This window comes from Vigna angularis, chromosome 2, assembly GCF_016808095.1.
Source record: "Vigna angularis cultivar LongXiaoDou No.4 chromosome 2, ASM1680809v1, whole genome shotgun sequence".
NCBI lineage: Eukaryota > Viridiplantae > Streptophyta > Magnoliopsida > Fabales > Fabaceae > Vigna > Vigna angularis.
The window spans coordinates 37,881,894-37,908,268 of record NC_068971.1 but is presented as its reverse complement, the minus strand read 5'-3'; the positions used below and the strand labels follow the sequence as shown (position 1 = coordinate 37,908,268).

The following is a 26,375-nucleotide window of genomic DNA, read 5'->3' as shown; positions in this document are numbered from 1 at the left end:
TGGGATTAGAAACTTGAAATTAGATCATAATGTATGTCTATAAAATAATGGTATGGTTAAAGAGCAACTTAAAACACCTCTTTGTGTCTTAGATGGTTATTAAAAGAGTTTTGAGATAAAATATAAATAATTTGATAGAACAACTTTAATGCAACTTTAAAAGTAGAATTTTAAACTTAAAAATCTGAGTCTTATTATTAATAATAATATAATAATAAGCATATCAATTTACTTAATAAGTGTTTTATTCATAAATCTTACTTATTTCAAAAATTAGTTCAAAATAACTACTATAAGTTAATTGATCAAATTAATATATATATTTTACATCTTTTCACGAAACAATTCATTCAATTTATTTTATATATTAACACTTCATATTGTTTATCACAAGTTAATCTCAAACAAGTAAAAATCAAAATTAAATAATAATATCATCTCATTAAAATCAACACAAAGTCAAGAGAGTCCTAATAAAGTATAAATTATTATTAGCTTTCTTTACCTTATATAAAACTATTGACTCACAGTTGCTTATAAACTCTATATCTCACACGATCTTTAATCATACAAAGAATATTTAAATTAACGATCTGAACATCACAAAAAAACAAAAATACATAGAGAATTTCCTAAGGTTACAATCAGGCTTATAAATACCACATGCAAGTAGATCAAGGATTGAGCTTAAGAATAAAATACAATTTTAACTTATTATATTTACAAAAATGATCAGTTTATTGCATTGTCCTTTGTGTCAAAAGTAATAAGATGAACCCGAATCTTAAAAGAAAAAAAATGTAGAGTAAAAAATTTAGAGAGATGACATAAAAGGTTTAGGAAAAATATTTTAGAGAAATAAAGTTTTGTATAAAATAAAACCGATTTTAATCTAATTATATTTATAACTTGATATTTAATAATAAAACATTTGATTATTATTTATCATAAATTCTTTCTACATTTAACTATTTTTAAATTCTAACAATTCATTTTTTATATAAAATTATTAATTATATGATGTTTGATAAAAAAAAATATTAACGAATAATAATAATAATAATAACTAATACAAAGTGAAGTTTGTTATGTCCATGTTTTAAAATATATTTAATATTACAGGTTAATAAATTTTACAATTTTATTAAATATGTATTATTGTATAAAATGGTTTTAAATTTTATATTTGAATAGTATATTAGGTAGAGGTCTTAGGTTGAATTTAAGGTTGGAGATTTTTGAGGAACACTATAGCAAACCGAGGAAAGATATGTAGAGGTCAATCGAGCACTGTAGTGGACTGGGATAGGTCATACAGCAGGTCGATCGAGCACGGTAACATATCGGGGTAGGTCATGCAGGAGGTCATCGAGTACTATACCATATCGGGCAGGACGTGCATGAGATTAATAGAGCTATTCCTACCCGATTTGTTGGGAAGCTCGACTACACTTTGTTTCGCTCATCCAGAATGTGTGCAAGAGCATCTACAGAAGACACTTTGATGCCTAAGTCAGTAAGTGACCCTTTAGTTGGCTAAAGATGCATATAATGTGCATGATGTTCCAAACTCATACATGAGATCTTTATATAATAGTTGTAATGGGTCTTTACCTTTCGCTCGCCTAATGACAACACAATCACACCTTAATATGCATTGGGAGTTTAATAAGTTATTATCATTGATAATCTAACCATGTTGTCGGCTTGGTGGGCAACCTGGCCGGCTTAAGTGGTCGGCCTGATGGGTTGTCAGTTTGGTAGTCAGCCTAGGTGGTCGACCTGGTCAGCTGAGTACTTGTGTATTGTACGACCACATGCCGACCAGTTAGGCCTACTATCAAGCTGACAACATGATCAGATTATTAGTGGTAAGAACTCATTAAACCCCTAGTACATATTAAGGTGTGATTGAGCTATCATTACACCAGTGAAAAGTAAAGGCCATTACAATAATTGTATAAGGGTCTCAGGTATGACTTTAGAACATCGTGCACACAATATGCATCTTAAGTATCAAAGTGTCTTCTACAAGTACCCTCCCACATGTTCCGGATGAGCGAAACAAAGTGTAGTTGAGCTTTCGAACAACTCGATCAATCTCTTGCATGTGTTGTTTGATGTACTATAGTACTCAGTCGACCTCTTGCATGACCTGCCCAGTCTACTACGATGCTTAACCAACCTCTTGCATGACTTGCCCTGGTTTGCTACAGTCATCGGTCGGCCTCCTATATATCCTTCCTCAGTTTGCTACAGTATAACCTTGAATTCGGCTTAAGACCCCTACACCCCAAAACACGTATCATGTGATCATAGTAAAAGGAAAACACATCCATAGATAAAAAAGGCAAACTCATGAAATTCTAACAATATATAAACTCGAACAATTATAACAATTCAAACATTCAATATACAAGATTATTCAATTCAATTGCAATTAACTTCACTAAGAGACAAACATGATCTAAACTCAAATTTCAGAATATATATGTATTGAATTGAACGTGGGTGAAATTAATTGACGTCTGTTGTTCTTACAACATACGACAATTTGAGTTCTTTTTAGAGAAAATTCGCCAATATTTTCTTCCACTTAAACCATGAAAAATAAATATAAAACACAAGAATACACTACAAAAATTTCCAGAATTTTAAAAGTAGTAACAACCAATGAAAAGTGCAACAACCAATGAAAATGCAACAACTAACATACAAAAAACAAGAAATGAAACTAACTGTGAAGGTGAGGGAGTAGACAAATGTCGTTGTGAGGGTGAGGAGAAAAACACGCACAATAATGGTCTGAAAATCGCCATCGTAGTTGTCCTAGAACGCTCCTAAGAACTGCACCAAAAGCCAATGAAAACAAATTTTAATCGGTGCAAATGAAAGATAATGGTTCCAAACGTAGCATAATCGGTGTAAAATGATTTTAAATGGTGCAAAGTGGAAGAAAACTTACTTGAACGTTAATGGTGAACGAGAGAAAGTAGAGGAAGAAGTTGAACATAACGAGAGAGAAAACACATAACTGGTGCTGGTGTTCTACAGTGGGTGAAAATGCAGGGTATTTGACGTCAACCCCCCTTCCCACATGACGTCTAAGTGCTCTAAAACTTCGGCCCCTTCCCAGCCGACGTCTAAGTGGTAAAAAAAATCAATATTGACGCTCAAAATGAGGTAATTTCGCACCTTTTTGACATTTGAGGAGAGGGAGGTTGATAATGCTAATTCTTACCATTATCTAAGCATAATTTTAGTAGCAAAATCAACTCTTCTTTAGCTTATTACTTGCTTAAATCCTCTCTTTTATTTAGTTTTAGTATTTATCTATATTTTGAGCTACATTACGTAAATAATACTCTAATCCCTTATTTTTTGATCTATTTTGATGTTAGGAAGATCCTCCATTACATTGAAGAGCCTCGGTGATCCAAGAAGTCATTGATTTAAAAGTCATTTTCGCTTAAGCGAGAATAATTTAGCTTAAGCGAGAATGATTATCTTCTTCAAGAAGTTTATTCTCGCTTAAGCGAGAATAATTTAGCTTAAGCGAGAATTCGGACAGTATATATACTCACGAGGCAGAAAGAAAAAAGTGTCTTTGGTTCTTTGGAGGCGCGATTCCACGTCTGGAGCTCATGGAGGGTGCGAGGAGCTTGTGGGAACATCTCCTCTTCTTCCTTTGGGTCTCCTTCTTCTTCCATCTTCCATGTTTGTAAGATTTAGGGTTCTCCATGGAAATGGAGAACCAGATTCATCTTGTTAGGGTTAGATGTAGCCTATGAACTCTTGTGTAATGAATAACTGTTTCGTATTTATAAATGCCTTTTCTATCTATTACTAGTATTCTTGTTTCCGATCTTAAAGCTTGCATGTAATGGGGACGTTCATGACTTGATTTTGGGGTTTCATTGAGCGAGGGATGGGATATGAAATCTTGAACTGAAACAAGAGTCCTTGTGGGTCATTGAGCCAGGGATGGGATATGATTCACATGTTGTCTTAGATCCTAGTTCTTAATGCGGGTTTGCTTGTTAGATTGTCCAAGGGATTGGAGTTTGATAAGGAAAACCTAGGCTCTTTCACCTAAGGGATTAGGGCTAGAGTGTTTTAGTGGATTGACTTTAGTAAATTGATAGAGAGGAGATGAAATTGGTTATACACAAGAGTGCATTGGTGAAAACTAACCTTAACAATGTCACTTCATACCATTTCTAGTCTTTTTCATTTCCAAGTGCCTTCAATACCAAAGTCCAACCTTGTAATTACTTGTGAATTTATCTTTTTGCACATATTTTTAAACGATGAGTTGTTCTTGAGTCTAGATGAGTTGTTAATCACACAATTTTCTAGTATTACGAGTCTCTTGGAAAAACGATACCTGGTCTTACCACGGTTTATTACTTGAACGATTTGGTGCACTTGCCAAAGAGTTTAACAGAGGTCGACGTCTAAGTGGCAAAAAAATAATATTGGCGCCTAAATGAGATAATTTCGCACCTTTTTTACGCCTGTGGAGAGGGAGCCGACGCCTAAGTCGGAAAAAAAAATTAATATTGACACTTAAAATGAGATTTTTTAAACATTTTTTTACGTTTGTAGAGGGGAAAGCTGAGGGCTTGTAGCATACGTCTAAAGACAATAAAATAGAAATTTTTCAGTTCTATACGCATACCATTTGGTGTTTGCAGAGGGTAAAAACCTTCTATATTACTGACTATTTTGTGAGAGTTTTTAACCTCCTTTGTTTTCAACTTTTTTATTACAAAAAATACCTCTACTTTTGCCCTTTTTTGTTTTTTGTTTTGGATTAATATATGTTATTCAATTTGATAATTATACTGTAGAAGTTTTAATCTCCCTCAGTTGTATTATTTAGTTTGAGAGTTTATTACTTTATTTTTCTTGCATTATTTCATTTATGTCACCATTTGAGATGTTTATATTTTTGGGTCAAAAATATTTATTACTAACAAGATTAAAAGGATAAAGGTTCATTTGTTACATTGTCCAGTCTCCGTTTATGCTGCTCAAATCCAAGACCAACTGTTCTTGCAAATGATGAATAAGCACAGACCTAAAATTGATATAAATCCCCAACTAGGAAAAAAAACAACTAAAATCAAGAACCACTGTGACATCCCAAAAATACAGTCATAACTATAAATTCAGAAAAAAATCACATTTAATAATAATCTCAAACAGTTTTCCACTAAAATTAAAAACCGAACGAACGCTCAAGGACGAACGTCCTTGAGTACAAATCCAACATAACGGACGAATGTGCAAAAGCCGCACGCCACACATAAGAGTTACAATCTGAAGTTGAACGCACAAATAAAAACCTGACCGAACGATTTACACGGTACAAATACTGAACGGTCAAACTTAAAAGAAAACGAGTAAGTAGGTCGAACGACCACTCAAGCCAACAACTAATAGCCGAGCGTCTCACTGCTCGGTCTTCACTTCCACTTCAACCAGATTCTCTTCATTCAGCGCCTCTTCCAAACGCTCGTCTCCCTCTGCTCACATCCACACGGATGATCATTGTAATGACAAGACGGACGTACATGACGAGACAACACAAGGAAAACGCAGGGTAAGCTTACATAATTTAACTCATGCATCAACATCTAAATTTCAGCAAACAGTTCATTTCACACATACATATCAACGTACGCATTCATCACATATCAACATATTTTAATGCACATACAAAATAAAACTCAACACGACTGACTGTCCGGACTGTATGAAATCTGTGTAGCTTCGGTGTTCGTGCACCCGGGTGATGTAGTAACTGGAACTATCATCAGCTGCCACCCGAGGTTAGTCCTATCTATCCAAATAATCACAAGGACTAAGACCTCCTGCCGTTCCCACGCATGACATACCCCCTCTACATGAGGACGAGTACTCACGGAACATCAGGATGAAACAACCGGATAAGCTTACCACATTCATACTTTACAAATCTCAATAATCAATTCTTGAGTCGTTCCTCCTTGGAACGCTCTTTCAAAAGTCACAACATTTTCCATTCATCTCATATACTCTTCATCATTTACTATTCGTCATTTTACTATTCATCATTTACTGTTCATCATTTACTGTTCATCAATATCATGTACCGAACGTTCCTTCCCAAGGAGACCGAGAACGAACGCTGTGAACGAGACCAAAAGACGCTCGTTCGGATCAAAGAACGAACGGCAGAATTACTAAGTTCGAAAATGGTCAAGTATGGTACTGTTTATTGGACGAACGCTATTTCGCAGGAAAAGAGTACGGGCGCTCAAAATAATACCGAGCGTCATTTAGGACGAACGCTCACCATAAGACCGAACCTCATTTTGAGCGAGCGCTCAGTATAATACCGAACACCATTTGGAACGAGCGCTCAGTATAAGACCGAGCCCCATTTTAGGACGAACGCTCAGTTCAAAACCGAGAACCTTTAGGACGAACGCTCAGTTCAAAACCGAGAACCTTTAGGACGAACGCTCAGTTCAAAACCGAGCATCATTAGGACGAACGCTCAGTGTGAGACCGAGCCCCAATTTGAGCGGGCATTCGGTATAAGACCGAACACCATTTTGAGCGAGCGGTCAGTATAAGACCGAGCCTCATTTATAGCGAACGCTCGGTGTGAGACCGAACGTTATTCTGGACGAACGTCAGGTGTAAGACCGAACGTTCAATAACTTAAAGTAACAGTGCTTGGCCGAACGCTCAAGCAAAGCATTTTAGTGTGAGGACGCTCGTCCTCGACCAGGATTCTACCCAAATGACAGAATCCTATTTTCATCATGTTGGCCAAGAAAACCGAACGGTCAGAGACCGTCCCAGTAACGCACGTATAATATTATGGGAATTAAAAGGATAGAAATTTATCAAAGAATACTGGATATAACAATGCTTGGCCGAACGCTCAAGCATAATAATTTGACTCGAGGACGCTCGTCCTCAACAGGGGATCTATCCAAATGAAAGACTCCCACTTCAGTTAATTTCATCAAGAAAACCGAACGTTCTAAGACCGTTCAGCAAACGAACGTATGTGATCATAGGGAGAGTTCTATATTCAAGTTTCTTTTACATTCCAGTTCATCTCTCATTATGCAAATCTCATTATTTCAAGCATTCATATCAACATCAACTTCCACATTTCATACGATCCAGATCATCAAATTTCATATATATATTTCATACATCATTCATAAACTTAATCATTTCCATTCAACAAATAACGAACGTCCACGTAAGCCAATCATAGCAACATCATACAGTAAAAATGACGAACGTTCATGCCATTCATTCATACATCATGCATTACTTTCATGCAGCCAAATAACGAACGTTCACATAGCATACATCAAACCAGTTACATTAAATAAGCTTCCCTTACCTGGGAATGAACGAACGCTCACAGACGCACAAAGACTCTTCGCCACTCAGACTCTACTCGCCAACGCTCGTTAATTCACTATACGAACGAACGCCAAAAACTAAAAATCAGAACCACTCTACTCTAAGAAAATAACGAACGTACAACTCAAAACTGAGTTTTCATGCACGGAGGACGAACGTCAGAATGAAGGTAGGACTTACCAGCTTTACTTAGCCGAACGTTCTCCCTGGAAGTTCTACGCCGAGCGTCCTTCAGCTGCGCCGGAGATACTGATCGGAGGAGGTGAACGGTGGTTCTTAGAGAGAGAAAGAGGTGCAGAGGTGTAGAGAGAAGGAGGAGAGAATTTGAGTCTCAGAAAATGAAGCAGAGAGGTGCGTGCAGAGGGAAATGGAGAATACTTTCAGAATCTCAGATCTGCTTTCCACCCTGCTAGTGCACGTCCGCACTCTGCCAGCGCACCCCAACGACGCCTCTGACGGCCCACGACGGACGGTCGACCACTGAACAGTTGCCACGCGTCTTCCACCATCGCCGAACGCACGTTCACTCTGACTGTAGATGCCGGACGTCCACTCCTAGGCGGACACGTGTATTCCACTACGCCGAACGCACGTTCCCACTGTGCTCTGGCTCAGCTCGGCGTGCGACAGCTGGCGTCCGTCAGTGGATGTCGGGCACTGTTGTCAGCCATGTGTACTGCTGAGGTGGCGCGCTCTCCTGCTGCCACGTGGACGCCACGTGGACGCACGTTTTTCGAGGCCTGACAACCACCATTTTGGAGAAAATACATAATATATAAGCAATTCTTCAATACATTACCAGAGGCAACTGATGAACCAACTTGCTGTGAGGACGCAATATATTAAGTGGGTCAACAGTTAAATCAGGATAGGATGAGTCTACGTTTCCCATTGCAAGAAGTGCATGAGGAGCACTACAAAAAAATAAGAATATAAATTTAAGAAACAAATTATTGACATAAATAAAAGACCCTTGCAGAAGAAACAAATAATATAACCAGAAAGTAATCAGACCTTCTTGGAACTGAATTAAAGTCCCCACAAACCAACATTGGAATGTCTACACTAGCAGCAATTTTCTCCAATCCTTTCGAAAGAGTGTGCACCTAAAAATAAGAGGAAATTCATAAGTGTCATGTTCCAAATAAGTACACTATTCAATATGATGAAGCAAAAGAAATTACTTACCTGCCAAAGTTTGACATCCTTTAAATCTTGATGAACATTTACATTTGTACTTGCCTAAAATCCACAAGCAATATATGACTAAGTAATAGAGATTGTGTTAATAAAAAGGTAATTTAATCCAAACTCACAGAAAGGGACGAGTGAAATATTGCATATCTTTATAAGAAATAAAGAAATATATTCAATTATGATTTTAAAAAAACAAAACTATACCATACACAAAAATACATTTAGACCCAAAACAATATTCAGTTTAAATATTTCACTGATAATCTCCTATAACCTTATTGATGTAATATAATAACCAATTTGTTAGAAAGGTTTTCACACTTCAGCCACCTAAAGTAGAAAGCTAAATGACTAGTTCATATGCATCGCAACAACCAAAAAAACTTCAATGTGACCAGTCAGATCGAATTTAACGTTGTCATGGAATTAAAACAAAAGCTTTTATAAGGTAATAAATGTGAGCCTGTGACATCCATGATTACAATAGAAAACACTAAAATTAAGCATTACCAATACTTAATTGCCATGCGGAAACATCCAAGACAACATCTTTGGATGCTAGTAGCCTGTGACAATCTATGCAGCAGATTATAATAGAAAAAAGGAAAATGATACTCGAACAACCAAATTTGACAACATTTCGACACAGCACACGTGTCAGCGTTTGAGAGGGCCACGTTTTAAATGAAAAAAGCTGCTGCAATCTGAGGAAATCTGATCAAACCTGCTTCAAATGTGACGTGGCGAGGACGGACACCGGCAGTTTAGGGTGTGCGTTTCAAATTTGAATTTTATTTTATCACTTAGTAGAGAGAGAAGCGGCGCGAACAACCAAAACGTTTGGAGAAAAGGGTGCACGAGCGACAGAGAGAGAAGCGGCGCGAAGACGAGAGAGTTGGAGAAAAGGGTGCACGAGCGAGAGAGAGAGAACGAGTCCTAGCCGGATACCGTTCTGCCAGCCAAGCGTTCGACCGTGCGTCCTCGCAGATTGAACGTTCGGATGTTTATTCTCAAACTGAACGTTTGGTCTCATAGTGTTACCGTTCGACATAGGCGGTGCTGTGTTTTAAAATGGTCTGAGGACGCTATTTTGCCAACTTTTTGACAACGCCACGTGGCCTTGTTTCATTGATTGGTTTTAAAAGGTTTTTTTAGAAAGATGAAATTTGTTCAGAAGGGCAATTTTGGTATGAATTTGGATAGAAACTCCTTTTGTCAGTTTATTTTTTCAGATTCACTCTTTTTGCAGTTTGGTTTTCTCAACTTTCTCTCCACCATTGAAGCTTCCATCTCTCTCTACCATTGAAGCATCCATCTCTCTCCACCGTTTCGGTTCTCTTCGTTCGTCGCTTTTCTTCACTCTTTGTCCACCATTGAAATGTTGTTTCTCTCTCCCCTTTGAGTTTGAGTTCGACTTTTCTTACTTCGTTTCTTGGGTCATTTGGTCACTGTCGAGGATTTTGTCTCTCTCTTTATCCATTTCCCCATATTTTGATGGTGTGACTATGGGCTCGTTGGCGGTATATATCCCTCGTTTTGGAATTTTGTTGATTTTGGCGTGCCTTGTCGTTGACGACATTTTCGTGGTTGTGTAAGTATTTGGCTTTTGTCTCCCATTGTGGTTGGCGATATTTCTCCCAAGGTTTGGGTTTTTTCGCACACACCATCGAGGTTGGTATCACCAAGGTTTGGGCTTTTTCGCACACACCATTGATTCATTACCAAACTTCACATTAGAAGTTGTAGAAACCATCAACCATGACCAACAGGGGTCCTTCATTCATAAAATCTTAAAAACACTCATAACAAACAAAAAATACAATCATGGGGAGCGCGGTTGTCACACTTGGGTAGCACAGATCAACTTTTAGTACAAAACTGCAAATTTAACATGGTAATCAATTACAGCCTTTCTGTAAGCGATTACAAGTGCATGTCTCCAGTGTGTATGGTGCAGGACCTAACCTGCGTTGCTAAGACCACCCAGGATGGGTCTTCCCTACACAGAAGACTTACCAAACTTCACACTACAAGTTGTGAAAACCATCAACCATGACCAACAAGGGTCCTCCATTGACAATATCTTAAAAAGACACTCACAACAAACAAAAAACAATCATGGGGAGTGCAATTGTCACATTTGGGTAGCGCAAATCAACTTTCAGTACAAAAATGCAATTTTAACCTGGTAATCGATTACAGCTTCTATGTAAGCGATTACAAGTGCATGTGTCTAGTGTGTATGGTGTAGGAACATGTTAAGTCATTGAATTATTGAGAAAAAATGTCATTTAGGTGCTTTAATGTAAGTTAGATGAGCTTCATAAGCATTTTTTGCCAATTTCTGCCCTGGTAATCGATTACAAGGGACTTGTAATTGATTACCCGAGGAAAAAGCGTAATTTATACAGAAACTTCAATTGTACTCCCCAGGTAGATGAACATTGCTCCCCAACTCTGTTTTTCTGACCTTTGCTACTTGTTTTGTTCTTAACTTTCTCCATCAAAAACCAAACGACTTGATACTTGTTTTGTTGGAATCTAGACTCAAAGAGCTTTCCAACAAAACAAGAATCAACTCATTTGGAGTTCGGTGGAGAAAGTTATGAGCAAAACAACCAGCAAAGGTCAGAGGTGGTAGAAATATATAAAACGTTAACTTTAAGGAATTAACTGCACCTACTCAGGTGTCCAAAAATTATAAATTAGTAGTCATTGGAAAGATATTTGAGTCTACTTTCTAATAAAAAAGGAATCACAACATTTGGAGGTGTGTGGAAAACGTTATGATTAAAATAGTCAGCAAAGGTCAAAGTTGACAGCATGTGTTATGCACCTCACCTCAATTGGAGAAAACCACATAAATGAACATTTTTATTTTGAAGAAATCAATGACCTAACCTCATTATTGGTGCAAAGAGCTCACCGAATAACATTGAACTCACTCACCCATCTCAAAAAAGGAAAAATTCAACAAAAATAGAGAATGGGGAGCAGTGTTCATCTAGCTGGGGAGTACAGTTGAAGTTTCTGTACAAATTACCCTTTTTCCTCTGGTAATCGATTACTTGTCAGGCCGAACGTTCACTTGTCAGGCCGAACGGTTGATGACGAACGTCCAGAGGAAACGAAATGCCGAACGGTTGAACAGTGCTAAGGACGAACGCCCTAAAAGACCGGGACGAACGCTTTAAGATGAGGACGAACGTTCGCAATAGGCACAGGACGAACGGTTGGAAACAGAGGACGAACGTTCGCATAAAGGCGAGGACGAGCAGTTCGAAACAGAGGACGAACGTACTAAATTAACACATTGCCGAACGGCCGAATAAAGAAAGACCGAACGCTCAAGCAGTCGCTTCTGGGCGAACGGTCGCAGCAACAGTGAACGGTCACAGCAACAGTGGGAAAGGTCGAACGGGAGATCAATGGAGGACAAACGCTCGTCCTAAAACTGAGGCGAAGATGAACGAACGGAATGGGACGAGCGCTCAACAATTGGAGCGCTAGATGGGCGCTTGGGACGGACGTCTCTTTCCCTTTTTTTTTTTTTTATTTATTTATTTTATATACATTTTTTTTTCAATTTTTTCTTTTTATGAGGAGAATACAATAAAACAAAAATATTTAGTCAATCCGGACGAAATTGAGTGTTGACAACCACCTAAATGGACATTTTTATTTTGAAGAAATCAATGACCTAACCTCATTATTGGTGCAGAGAGCTCACCGAATAACATTGAACTCACTCACCCATCTCAAAAAGGGAAAAATTCAACAAAAATAGAGAATGGGGAGCAGTGTTCATCTAGCTGGGGAGTACAGTTGAAGTTTCTGTACAAATTACCCTTTTTCCTCTGGTAATCGATTACAAGGGTCTTGTAATCGATTACCCGAGGAAAATGGGTAATTTGTACAAAAACTTCAACTGTACTCCCCAACTAGATGAACACTGCTCCCCAACTCTGTTTTTCTGGACTTTACTACTTGTTTTGTTCTTAACTTTCTCCACCGAACTCTAAATGACTTGATTCTTGTTTTGTTGGAATCTAGACTCAAAGAGCTTTCCAACAAAAGAAGAATGAACTCATTTGGAGTTCGATGGAGAAAGTTATGAGCAAAACAACCAGCAAAGGTTAGAGGTGATAGAAATATAAAACGTTAACTTTAAGGAATTAACTGCACCTACTCAGGTGTCCAAAAATTATAAATTAGTAGTCATTGGAAAGATGTTTGAGTCTACTTTCTAATAAAAAAAGAATCACATCATTTGGAGGTCTGTGGAAAACGTTATGATTAAAATAGTCAGCATAGACAAAGTTGACAGCATGGGTTATGCACCTCACCTCAATTGGAGAAAACCACCTATAGGTGTTTGAACCAAGGTAGTTCAAGTTCATGACAATTTTTGCACAACTCGTTGAGGAAGAAGTTATTAACTTCCGCAATCAATTTGATCGACAACCATCTTCTTAGATTACATTTCATTGTATATTGTTATGTATCTTTTCATTTCAAAACTTGTTGTTTTATGAAATGTCATTACGTTTTTTTATTAATGTATCTGCTTTTTAGTATTGGTATAATTTTTCATTACTCAATACCCTTCATTATTTCGTTTATATTTGTTTAATATTGAAGTATTCCAAGTTGAAGTGTTCCATTAATGATCCATCCATAAAACTTTCAAAAGACAGTCATAACGAATCCAAAATATTCTTGGGGAGTGGTTAAGCCACGTCTGGGTAGCACTCTTCAACTTTCGGTACAAAAGGAGATTTTTCTACTGGTAAACGATTACCAGCTCCCTGTAATCGATTACAGCAACATCAATCCTGTGATAACCCAAAAGCAACTTAAGTGACAACCCAAAAGCAAGACACACCAAAAAAATGACGAACAGATGCAAGACCAAAATCCACTCCCCAAAATACGAATACCGAGACACGAAAAAGTTCATACCTTGTTCGAAGAACCATTGTCACCGGACGAACCCATTGCACAAAAAAGGTAACAACTTCCACCAAATCGACACCGAACGAGACAAGGGTAATCTCTAACTCAAAGAAAGAAACTCAATGTCCACAGAGACACCGAACAAGACAAGCATAATCTACAACTCAAATAAACAAACCCAATGTCCACAAAGATTCAAAGGAAAACAATGGTGACAGGGAAGCAGGAGAGAGATGTTCAAAACAAAATGAAACCCTAAAAATGGAGGAAGGAGAACACTGCTATGAAGAGAGAAGTTGAAATGAAATTAAAATCCCCAAAATGGAGAGAGAAGACAGTGATAAGGAGAGAAGATAGAGTTCGAAAACGAAGAGGGCAATTTCGGAATCCAAACTTCAACCCATTTCAAATCAGATTTTAAATTAAAAAAAAGCATTCAAATTCGACCAATTAAAACTTGACACGTGGCGTTGTCAAATTTTTGTCAAATTGGCGTTGTTGGAATATCGCGATCCCGGAAAATGATACTCGAACAACCAAATTTGACAACATTTCGACACAGCACACGTGTCAGCGTTTGAGAGGGCCACGTTTTAAATGAAAAAAGCTGCTGCAATCTGAGGAAATCTGATCAAACCTGCTTCAAATGTGACGTGGCGAGGACAGACACCGGCAGTTTAGGGTGTGCGTTTCAAATTTGAATTTTATTTTATCACTTAGTAGAGAGAGAAGCGGCGCGAACAACCAAAACGTTTGGAGAAAAGGGTGCACGAGCGACAGAGAGAGAAGCGGCGCGAAGACGAGAGAGTTGGAGAAAAGGGTGCACGAGCGAGAGAGAGAGAACGAGTCCTAGCCGGATACCGTTCTGCCAGCCAAGCGTTCGACCGTGCGTCCTCGCAGATTGAACGTTCGGATGTTTATTCTCAAACTGAACGTTTGGTCTCATAGTGTTACCGTTCGACATAGGCGGTGCTGTGTTTTAAAATGGTCTGAGGACGCTCCTCCTCATCTACCGCTCGTCCGGCGTTCGGTTTTGAACGATCGGCCAAACAGTAAGTTTTGATTACGATCGTTCCGCTCGTCCTGTTCGTTCCTCCTCATCTACCGCTCGTCCTTCTCTTCAGCCGTTCGTCCTTTGCCTTTTTCGACCGTTCGTCCATTCAACCGCTAGGACGTTCGGCTATTCTCAGTTCAAACGTTTGACCGTTCGTCCCCGCAGCTTTACCGTTCGGTCATAGTGTTTTGATGAACGTTCGGTCTCCATGATATTTGTCTTCAGCGTTCGTACTATTTGTGCTTATTTTCTCCAGCGTTCGGTTTTGAACGTTCGGCCTATTGTGGTGTTCAGCAAATAGCGTTCGGTCATTTTCTTATGTTAGTTGAACGTTCGGTCTTGATGAGTTTATTCTCCATTGAACGTTCGGTCTTGTTACGTTTTTTCGTGTCCATAGTGAACGACCGTTCTAGATGTTTTCTAGTACTCGTCATAGGCGTTTGGTGTTTTCGAGGCGTTCGTCCAACAGTGGGGCGTGCGTCTTTTATTTCGTTACACTTTATTTGTTTTAATAAAAAATATATAATAATAAAAATAATAAAAATATATAAAAATAGAAATAATAAAAAAAATAAATAAAAAGACAAAAAAAATCTGGAATCAGGAATATGTTTGCGAATTCCTGGAAAGTTGTCGAAAAAAAAAAAAGGAAAAGAAGAGAAGACAAAACAGATCAGGGAATGTGTTTCAGTGTCGGGAACTCCTAGAAAGCAGTGAGGAGTTGGTTTTTCTTCAAAAGGGTTTTAAACTGCCCGTGCCCGTCCTCGCCACGTCACATTTGAAACAGGTTTGATCAGATTTCCTCATATTGCAGCAGCTTTTTTCATTTAAAACATAGCCCTCTCAAACGCTGACACGTGTGCTGTGTCGAAATGTTGTCAAATTTGGTTGTTCGAGTATCATTTTCCCCCAACCCCCAACATGCTATCTAGGCAGCCAACTCACACTACAAGAAAATCAAGCACATTTCAAAGTTTGATATCTTATAAAGATGCATTGTACTTCACTTTTAAATTTAGATTAAGTATGATTTACATTATTGAATATATTGATAATTAGTTCTTTTTTTCTTTAATGATGAAAAAAGTTTATGTATCTGTCTTTTCCTTTTTTCTGGTGGCTATGCCTCCCTGCAGGTGCTATCAAAGAAGCAATCAATACATTAAGGAGCGATAATGTTAATGCAACAAAAGAGGGTGTCAAACCCATCCTCCAAGCTCATCAACACAAGCTTCAGAATTTTCTCTGACAAATCAGCCCATCTTGCTGCAATACTCTTGCAGTATCTCACTGTTTCAAACCATACAAGGAAACAAGATTATTCTTTTGTTGAATGAAAAATCAAGCATCATAGAAAAACATAGCAATGTGATTGTTCCAAATACTATGGCCTAATGACCATGACAACATTAATTTAAAAATAATAAAGTTACTAATAAGATCATATTTACATATTTATTAAAGTTTAAATAAATATAAACACTGAAAATGTTTCAAAAATACCAAATTCATTATGAGTTTCTAAAGTCACTAAAAATTTATTTAACCCATTTCAAAACATGCATACGCGCAATTCATTATATTCCTGAAAATATTATACAACATAATATAATTATTTTTTTCAATTAACAAGCACTATAATTTAGTATTCTGGATTATCATTATGGAGTATGCTATATTTTAGAATATTTTTTTTAAAGTTGGTTTTATTACGTCATTAAATACTCTTTCAAAATTTATAAATATAAAATTGATGTTAGAAGTAATCATTCAGTAAACATTTAAACCTAAATTGTTAAACATGGAACTGAAACATTTTCTGTAGGTGTCTTGCAAACTGTATTGAACGAACCAGTGCAGAGATTTGAAATAAAGAACAACGCACGGACCCTTTTGACCTTGGCATTGACTTCGATCCTTAATCCCAAAACACATAATATATTTATAATTGTTTTGTTCTTCCTTTTCTCTTATCAGGTAACAGGTTGAATTTAGGTAATGAAATAAAGGAAAGATGATTGAAATTGAAGCTGTAAAGTAGAAGAAGAAGAAGGAAGGTTTAATCATTCACAAGTCCCTATTTTCGCATGGAATCTCAATTTCGTCCCTTTCTTTCTGAAAATATCAATTGGGTCCCAATTTTATGAAAATTGCAACAAATCGATCCTTTCCGTTAAATAGTGTCAAACGGCGTTAAAAAAATTGATGAGTGAATGCTGAGATGACGAACGAGCGCTCGTCCAGCAGCGAATGATCGCTCGTCCAGCAGCGAACGAGCGCTCGTCCAGCAGCGAACGAGCGCTCGACCACCGAACGAACGGTCGTCCAGTGTGGAACGAACGGTTGTCCAGCAGTAAGAGGTCGACGAGCGTCCGTTCTCTGGTGGTCGAGCGCTCGTTCGCTGCTGGACGAGCACTCGTTCGTCATCTCAACATTCACTCATCAATTTTTTTAACGCCGTCCAGCCAAATTAACGGAAAGGATCGATTTGTTGCAATTTTCATAAAATTGGGACCCAATTGATATTTTCAGAAAGAAAGGGACGAAATTGAGATTCCATGCGAAAATAGGGACTTAGTGAATGATTAAACCAAGAAGGAAATACATATATATGAGGTATATTTGTGAACAGAAGAGAGAAATGGAGTGAATCAAACATTATGAGTGTTTTCTGGCTTGACAGGAGAAGCGCGTGGGGGTGGAGCTGGCATTCCATAAACATTATGAGTGTTTGTCATTCCAATTTTACAATTTAACTTACACATACATTTTCAAATAAATTATGTTTAGAATTGTGTTTTTACTCGAAAAAAATCATATGCAAGTGCATTGTTTGAAGACGAAAACGAAAAACTGCAAAAACGTCGCATGGGGAGAAAGGGCAATGTAACATCCCGATTATATAATAATCAATATTATATAATAAGGACGTTAACATTCAAATATAGAGGACCGTCGGAATATGACGTGTAATTAAATGTGAAATTACAGTCATCCAGAAATAAAAGAAACTGAAAATTTAAACTTGAACAGTTGAAAGGATTAAACACTACAAGTGTTTAATCAAGAAATTCTAAGAAGACTATCCTGCAATACCGACAACCTCTAGCTCTTGCTCCAAGGGAATCTCCTCGACAACGTCTGCTCCCATCCAAGTGGATGATTATCGCCAAAAACATACCCAAACAGCACATAACAAAAACAATGCAAGGGTGAGCTAGATATAAACATTGCCGAGGGGTTCCACCCGACCATACACAAGGTTAGTCCGTTACCGCGGAATAGACCTCCAGTGATAGCGTCTACCCTAGGACCTCCCACTACTCCCACCACACGCGTCAATCCTCTCTAAGTGAGAATGAAAGACCGTTGGAGTGTTAGGGATAACCCCCCATATGGAAGCCTCTTACATTCATTCAATACACTAACCGATCCCACCGAGAGATCTTAATTTCCGATTAAATCCTACCATTTTAAATCTCATGATATTTCTTTTGGATCAACAATGTACATCATAAACCATTTATAACCATACACTTTCAACCAATCTGGATCACATGAACATGCATTCATAAATTGTAACCGAAATATTTAAATAATATAACTTACTGGATGAGAGAAAACATAACACAAAATATCACCACTGGACGAACACTATTTGGACGAGCGCCAAATCCCCCTTGGGCGGACACTGTTTGGACGAACGTCCAAAACCCATTGGACGAACCCTATTTGAACGAACGCCAAAAGCACTTGGGCGGACACTGTTTGGACGAACGCCAAAAGCCATTGGACGAACACTATTTGGACGAACGCCCAAAAGCCATTGGACGAACGCTCACTGGAACGAACGCTCACTGGGACGAACGCTCACTGGGACGAACGCTCGCTGGGAAGGACGAACGCTCACCGGGACGAACGCTCACTGGAAAGAACGCTCGCTGGGAAGGACGCTCACTGGGACGAACGCCCCCTATAACACTCAAGGACGAACGCTCACTAGAACGAACGCTCACTGGGACGAAGGCTCACTTGGACGAACGCTCACGGGGACGAACGCTCACGGGGTCGAACACTATTTGGACGACCGTGCCATACTAAGACGAACGAACGCGGACGTTCGTTCAGAACCGAACGCTCAACAATTTGGACGAACGTCCAGTTTCACCAGAATTGGACGAACGTTAGGCCAACCACTATTTGGTCGAGCACCGTTGGGACGAACGTTACTAAACGAACGCTATTTTCCACACCAGGCCGAACGCTCATTCACCTGAAATCACTTTGGATGAACACTTGTACGAACGCTCACTGGACGAACGCTCACTGGAACGAACGCTCGCTGGGAAGAACGCTCACTGCTATATTTAGGACGAACGCTCAATTCAATACCTTAAGGACGAACGCTCCACTGAATATTTAAGGACGAACGCTCATACTATTTACTTAAGGACGAACGCTCATACTGTTTACTTAAGGACGAACGCTCATACTGTATGGCCGAACGCGCGATTCTGCAGAATTCTGCAGAATCGAACTGAGATTTTCCAAAACCCAGAAACTCTATTTTTCATCCTCAAAATTTCCAGATTTACTTCAAAGACAGTAAAACTCAACAATCAAATGATATATCTAACTCCCCTTACCTCTTGAAGACTTCCTTGCAAACCTTGAATCAATCTCTGTACTGTGTTCCTCCTCTGCCGTTTCAACCCCCTGCCACAGTGTGCACCTCTTCCTCCCTTCTTCTTCTTTCCTACTTCAAGAATCTCTAAAAATGAAGAAGTGAATCTCCTTTTGTGTGTTGCCGGATGAACCTTAGCCATTTCCTTTGCTTCCTCGGTGTCATGCCCACTTAAGAAGATGATGATGGTGTTTCCTTGGCGGTTGTAGCACTTCCAGGTGGTGAGACTCTTAAGCCTGCTGCCCCCTTAAAGCTTCTCCCCACCTCTTCAACAGCTGCCCCCCCGTGAAGCCCTTCCCTACCATACCAATCATCACAGGACGCCCCTACCACATCAATTATTAACATACCCTTGGTCCATACACCATCCCCTAAAATATTTAGGTCCTTACAGGCAATGCTGTATGATGACGACTTCAAATAAATGTAACAGAAAAACACTGATAAATTAAAGGTAGAACTATAAAGACATAAATTAGAAACAAAGAATGAACTAAATTAACCAAAATTATTTATATTGTTCACCAATGGCTATAACTCAAAAGCCAATCAATCCTTTTCTTAACAGAACAGACTGACCAAAAAATAGTCATGGAGAAAAATAAAAACCTTGCATGTTTCCTAATTAATGTCATACATGTAGCTCAGTCGCAGGTTGCTAACCGCAAAAGAAAACACAGTAGACTTGGATTACATCGGAGGCTTCCCAGAACCAAGCAGCTGACCAATTAAATTATTCACCTGCCCAAAATAAATCTGCTTAGACAATAGACAATCACTATTTGCACATCTTGTTTCGACCGTGTCCGTGAGGACCCTGCAAAACACACAAGCTGTCTTGATGAATAGGCGGGCGGACGTTGTCTGGCGGGCGGACGCCTTTCTCTCCAGCTGAGGAGGATCGAGAGACTGCTGCTCCATACTCCAAGTCGGGCGGTCGTCCTCCTACTCCTGGCGCTGCTCCACACTCCAAGCCGGGGGGTCGGTACCTGTCAAAGTCACTCCGACGCTCAAGTCAGTAATATGACAGAGCAATATGTGATGCATGTGTTGCATCGTAAGGAAAGTGGGTCTTGAACTCATACCTGAGACCTTTATTTATACTGATTGTAATGGGCTTTTACCTTTTGGAGGCCTGGAAACGGCCCAATAATATCTTAATCTTTGTTAAGGGCTTTAAAGTGTCATTAGTATTTAACCGTGTAGTTAACCAAGCACTGGACGCTCGGTCCTGTCTGCTCACCTGGGCGGACGTTCAGTTCGTGACTAGGCTTGGAGGGTCGCTCGGTCCATGTGCGGCCGCGCGGCATTCACTTGGACGTTCGGTCAATGTTTGCTAAGTACCGGTCGGTACATAACGTTAGTTTGTACGCCCGGACGACAATGACCTTGGGCGGGCGGCATTGTGTTAAACGCTCGCGGATGTCTTGGCGTCAGGTCCTATCCTGCTGGTACATGGGCGTCCGCCCTTCCATACCTTTTCGCCAATTAGGAGGATGACTCGGGCGGCCGGTCCGCTAACTAATCGCGGAAGTCTTTCCGTACGGCGTCCGGTCTTGCTGGTACATAAGTCCCCTGAGCCCGAGCATAAATTTATTATGCAAAGGGGTTTTGTCCCCGCCTGGATGGGTAACATTGGAACACCAGTCGTTCCATGAAAGCTCGCACAACTGTTCTTTTGGATGTTCGGTCTTGATTGGCTGGACGCTCGAATGTTGAATGCCAAATCTGGCTAACGTTGAGGGCGGACGACCGAGACTTCAGGCTTGAAAGCCGGACGGTCGATTGTTGAACATTAGCTTTTACTGTGGTTTATTTAACTGTGTGATGGCGGGTCAGAATGATGGTCGGCCAGGATGAACGGTCTGAAGGGTACTCGGCCAGTGACGTCCGGTCATAATGACGGTCAGACAGGATGGGAACCAGTCGATTATGTCGTTCGGTCATACTGAACGCTCGATTTGGGGAGTCGTCCTGGGTAGGCGTTCGGTTTTGTTTGCCCACCTGGATGGACGTTCGACCTCGCTGTTTGACCAGGGTGAACGCTCGGCCTTGGAGCTCGACACGGACGGACGCTCGTTCCTGATTGCCATTTTGGGCGGACGTCCCATCTATTCAATGACTGGACGCTCGTTCTCTTCGACGGACGTGCCCTCTTGGGCGGACGTTTGTTTCATGCATGGCCGGACGCTCGCCATCTTATGCGGACGTGCCATTTATTGAATGGCTGGACGCACGCCATATTTTGACGGATGTGCCATCTTGGGCGGACGTTCGTTTCAGGAACTGCCTGGACGTTCGCCATTTTGAGCAGACGTTCGTTTCATGAACGGGTGGACGCTCGCCATCTTGGACGGACGTTCGTTTCATGACTGGACGGCTTGACACGGGTGGACGCTTCGTCCTGATGGTACATTTGAGCGGACGTTCGTTTCATGAACGGCTGGACGCTCGCCATCTTGGACGGACGTTCGTTTCATGACTGGACGGCTTGACACGGGTGGACGCTTCGTCCTGATGGTACACATCTTAAGCAAAAACCATTTTGAAGTCAGAAATTCTGTGACCCACATACAATTTATTTGGCTTCCCTTGCATGAAATTATCAAGACTATTCTCAAAATCTAAACAAGAATTTTCAAAGGGAGCAAGCATCTAACCAAGTACTCTCTGAAACCCCACTAAGATTTCATCATAAAACATCCATCTGAGAAAACTATCTTATAGGATAATATTATGTTTGGCGACAAAATAACAAAATGACAGACAACTCAAAAAGTGTCAGTGATAGATCCGAAAGTAAAGTTAAGCAAAATCTTACCTGCCAGTATTTAGAAACACAGCGGTCAATGCAACTATTTTCACCCATATTTAGCTCAGACTCCTTGTACCTGAGAAGAAAAGGTGATAAACAGATATTATAATGACATTCACAATGGCCATCATCAAAATAATGCAGCAGCGGATAGCTGAGAAATAAGAAACTAATTTACAAATTCACTGGACTTGACTGGATGGCATTTAAAGAGCATCAAACATGACAGTTTCTCAAGCAGTTAATAAAATTAGAGAAGAGTTTCCCCCACCTTTCGTCAACACACTTTTTGAAACAGGTCTGGGTCATCCTGAATGGTAAAAGTAACAAAGCATTAGCCAAATGAATTATTATGCCACCGATGAATCTTCTCAAACAAAAAGCAGCTATATTCTACATTATACTTGCTAACAGCAGCAAAACTATCAAGGCAGGCAAGAACAGAGAAACCTACTTGTTGAATAATTCGACCCTATATTCCATCTCCTTTTCAGCCATTCCAAATATCTGTTCCATTATCACATGAATGATTGAAACACATCCAAAACTATCAGGATACACCATGCTTCTCACTTGAGCACAAAACACTACCTACGAAGTCCAAAATTTTCCATGTTTGTAATCAATTTAATCTTCCTTGTTGTTCATATCTAGCATAATGACCAGTGTCAAGTATAAATACAAATCTCCAACCAGCCAAATCATCCATCCTCTCCTCCCCACGACTCAAAAACGACATCTCAAGAAGATTAAAAGTGGAATTATATGAACAAAGGGTTATTTCAATCTTCCATGGTGTAGTCTATAAGCGAAACTTAGTCCAATAGAAACAATGTGAATAGAATAGGTTTTCAAAAAGGCCATTGACTAAAGCTCATGCCAGTACCAATATTTGTTCAACAAATATTTCAGTGGCTAAAATCCCCAACTCACTTCAAATTAACTTACGGAAATCATACAACTCTGCGATCATAGACACACTACTTTTAAACTAAAATGGGCATATATGAGAGGCTTCACAGAAGCAAAACAGGTAGGTTCTGAATTTTGCTTGTTGCCAAAAAAATAAAATACTGTTTTCCATTCTCACTTGACTTGTAGTCCTAGGTGGTGGAAACAAATTAGTGTTTTATTTTATCAAATTGGTCTTGGTCATGTTTCTGTTTGTGTTTTTGTGCTGTAGCTGAACTGAGAATTTTTTAACATTCATTAGAAAATTAGAAGAAGGAAAACTGCCTCATGGTTAAGAGAGTCTGTATTGCAGCTTGGTCCAACTTTCATTAAACTTGGTCAGTTGTCATCAACAAGGTCGGATCTGTTTCCACGTGAATTTGTGGATGAGCTCGTAAAATTGCAGGTATTTCTTCTGTCATTTTCAGGATCATCATCATAGACATTTCCTATTTTTTGTTAATAAACGAAAAGGGCTAGTTTTTTTGAGTAAATAGAGTGAATTCATCAATATTTATTTATATTTTGGACTAGTATACAAGAGTTTTACTTGATAACAATATAACATTGTACAGGACATGGTTCCTGCCTTCTCTCGTGAGAAAGCAAGAAAATTTATTGAGAGTGAATTAGGAGCTTCCATTGACATGTTATTTAAAGAGTTTGAAGATCGACCAATTGCCTCTGCTAGTCTCGGTCAGGTGTTTGATTTATATTTTCGTTAAATTGAAAATTTGACTTACACTTTTAAATTACTGCTGTTATTAATATGGTAACATGAATTCCGGGGACACATATTTGTAGGTTCATCGTGCTATTCTGCATAATGGAGAAAAAGTAGTAGTCAAAGTTCAAAGGCCAGGTCTGAAGAAGCTTTTCGACATTGATTTGAGTAAGTTGTGCACATTTTGTTTCGTGAATGATTTTGTTTGTTATTCTGACATGTTTGCTTGCTCTATCCAGAAAACTTAAAACTGATCGCAGAGTATTTCCAGAGAAATGAAGCTTTTGGGGGTCCACTCAGAGATTGGATTGGAATATATGAAGAATGTGCAACGTAAGTAATAAGCTTGGAAGTATATCGTTATGGAGATTTCATGAAGTAAATCATATGTTAAATTAACGTCATTGCATATCAGTAATTTCACCTTCTATTATTCCAATGCTTTCTACAATTTACCGTGTTTCTGTTAGGAACCTTTTTAAGAATCCTATCTATCTCCCTTACTCTCACACCTCAGTACTCTAACAGAAAGCAATTGAAAAAGAAATGATTTGTATTCACATCCAAGAATCAAGAATACAATTGGGAAACCAGGAGCTTAACCTCCCTCACCAAGTCTAAACTGGTCTGTAACTCAAGAGTAAAAATCTGTCCAACTGAAAACAATAACAGAGGTCCTTTTACAGAGACCTTCTTCCCGCCCCACTTAACTGTTTACAGTTAAGTACTCTGCCTCACCTTTCGCCTCTCATAAACCCTCCAATTCCTAACAGTATGACTCAGCTGTACTTCGAAATTTTGTTTTGTAGCGTTTCATATTTAGTTTTTGTTGCTTTTACGTATAGGTGAAGAAACATTTGAAAAATGGAAAAATTGTTTCTATGGGGTTTGGATTCATTGAGTTTGACTCCCTGAAACTGCTACAAATGTTTGCAGAGATTTGCAGGTATTTACATGTTATTTGCATTTTCAGATCCTAATTCTGCTTCTCATTTTTTAAATTCTATTCTTGTTTTTTGGATCTAGGGGACAGTTTTGGACAGCCATGCTCTTATTTTACAACCTTGTCATGTCAAGAATGATGCACAGAAACAAAAGACAATTGAGAAGGATAAGAGTTCAACAAAATTGCTCGTAAGAAATGTTGCTTTTGAGGCAACAGAGAAGGATCTAAGACGATTGTTTAGCCCCTTTGGCCAGGTGATTAATTGTTTCTGAAATAATTAATTTGAGGTAGGGATGATACTCAGATCCAAACCCAGTGGATACTCTTAATTGAGACACAAGTAACAGAACCTGATATCGTAGCTACTGTTTATAGGAGTTGTTATGTGACTATTTTACCTTAATTTTGAATTCTGTTTTTGCTCAATTTTAGCTTATATCTAAGAGAGATATCTAGTGCATGAGCTTCACATGGATTTTGTTTAATTATGTGTATTTAGTTTAGCCAGAACATGTAGATTCAGTTTTCCAGTGCATTTTATTTCTTTCTTTTCACTCATGTTCAATTGCTCTAAACTGTTCAGATTAAAAGCTTAAGGTTGCCAATGAAGTTTGGAAGCCATAGAGGCTTTGCTTTTGTAGAGTATGTTACTCAGCAGGAGGCACAAAATGCTCTCAAAGCACTGTCAAGCACCCATCTCTATGGGAGACATCTGGTAAGTCAAACAAAATCTTGCATTTGATAACTTTAGTGAATCCACTTGTGTTCTTCCAAGTACTTTAGAACTAATAGCCACTATTTTCATGTGATAGAGAGAGCGAAAGAAGGTGAGAGTTTGGAAGAACTGCTAGCACGAACAGCTTCTCAATTTAGTGACAACAACAATGGATTTCAAGCTATTAAATTATCCAAGAAAAGAAAGGACGTTGACATCTTAGATGAAGGGAAGATGAAGTTTGGAAGATTTGATGACTAAACAGTTTTTGTGCATATGTCCTGAAAATTCTGGGATCACAATTTTGTCATAGGTTCTAAGATATCGCATACCATCTCAAGTGTTAAACAGCTTCTAACATTAGTTTTGTATTCTGTATCCATAATTCAATCTCCTATAAAATTTTGTTCTCTTATTTACACTAAACTAAAATCCTCGAAATCATAACAAGTTTTAAGTATATGCAGAGGCAAACACTGAACAAGAAAGAGGAGGTGATTAACTAACAATGAAATCAGAAAAATAACACTGAATAAGAGAGATTCTAATATAATGAACACATTTCAAAACTAAAACTCACAACACAATAGAACGATCCGGCCTTCAATCCCAAATCTTCTAACTTCGTAGGAAAATTTCGAGAAATTTGAGTTGAGAAACAAGGAAAAGAGGCTAAAAATAAAATAAAAGAGCATGAAAAGTGTGCGTGAGAGAGAGAAACGTACTGGTTAAGGAAGAAACGCGGCTAGGGTAGGGTTCGATCTTTGTAAAGGAGACGGGTCGTCGTATCACAGTTTGAACTAAATTACCCAAATAACAATCATACTCTAATATTGTAAATTGAGAAATAATACTTGTACACTGTAAAACAAATTAATCTTTCAAAATTTAAA

General features: G+C 38.9%; 2 protein-coding genes across 15 annotated transcripts; one reads left to right on the top strand and one right to left on the bottom strand.

Annotated features, from left to right (window-relative positions):
* Positions 1-1,118: 1,118 nt before the first annotated feature.
* LOC108321222 (mitochondrial import inner membrane translocase subunit TIM10-like) lies at positions 1,119-26,375 on the bottom strand. Of its 14 annotated transcripts, none has more exons than XM_052872906.1 (9): positions 26,208-26,365; positions 26,063-26,104; positions 22,601-22,653; positions 22,418-22,456; positions 22,153-22,222; positions 8,629-8,682; positions 8,455-8,546; positions 8,240-8,354; positions 5,226-5,531 (listed from the first exon to the last, which is right to left on the bottom strand). In XM_052872906.1, the coding sequence occupies exons 3-9, from the start codon at positions 22,642-22,644 to the stop codon at positions 5,502-5,504; spliced, it is 444 nt and encodes a 147-aa protein (XP_052728866.1). In that variant the 5' UTR covers positions 22,645-22,653; positions 26,063-26,104; positions 26,208-26,365; the 3' UTR covers positions 5,226-5,501. The 14 variants fall into 14 exon arrangements, with proteins under 14 accessions (XP_052728872.1, XP_052728866.1, XP_052728869.1 ...); XM_052872903.1 differs by having other exon boundaries at positions 5,230-5,531; positions 22,601-22,737; positions 26,208-26,358; XM_052872909.1 differs by lacking the exon at positions 22,601-22,653 and having other exon boundaries at positions 26,208-26,375.
* Positions 23,153-25,439, top strand: LOC108322517 (protein ACTIVITY OF BC1 COMPLEX KINASE 7, chloroplastic-like). Its single transcript, XM_052872623.1, has 7 exons — positions 23,153-23,179; positions 23,360-23,503; positions 23,673-23,798; positions 23,902-23,989; positions 24,061-24,154; positions 24,848-25,021; positions 25,351-25,439. Exons 1-6 carry the CDS (start codon positions 23,153-23,155, stop codon positions 24,957-24,959), a joined length of 591 nt encoding a protein of 196 aa, XP_052728583.1. The 3' UTR covers positions 24,960-25,021; positions 25,351-25,439.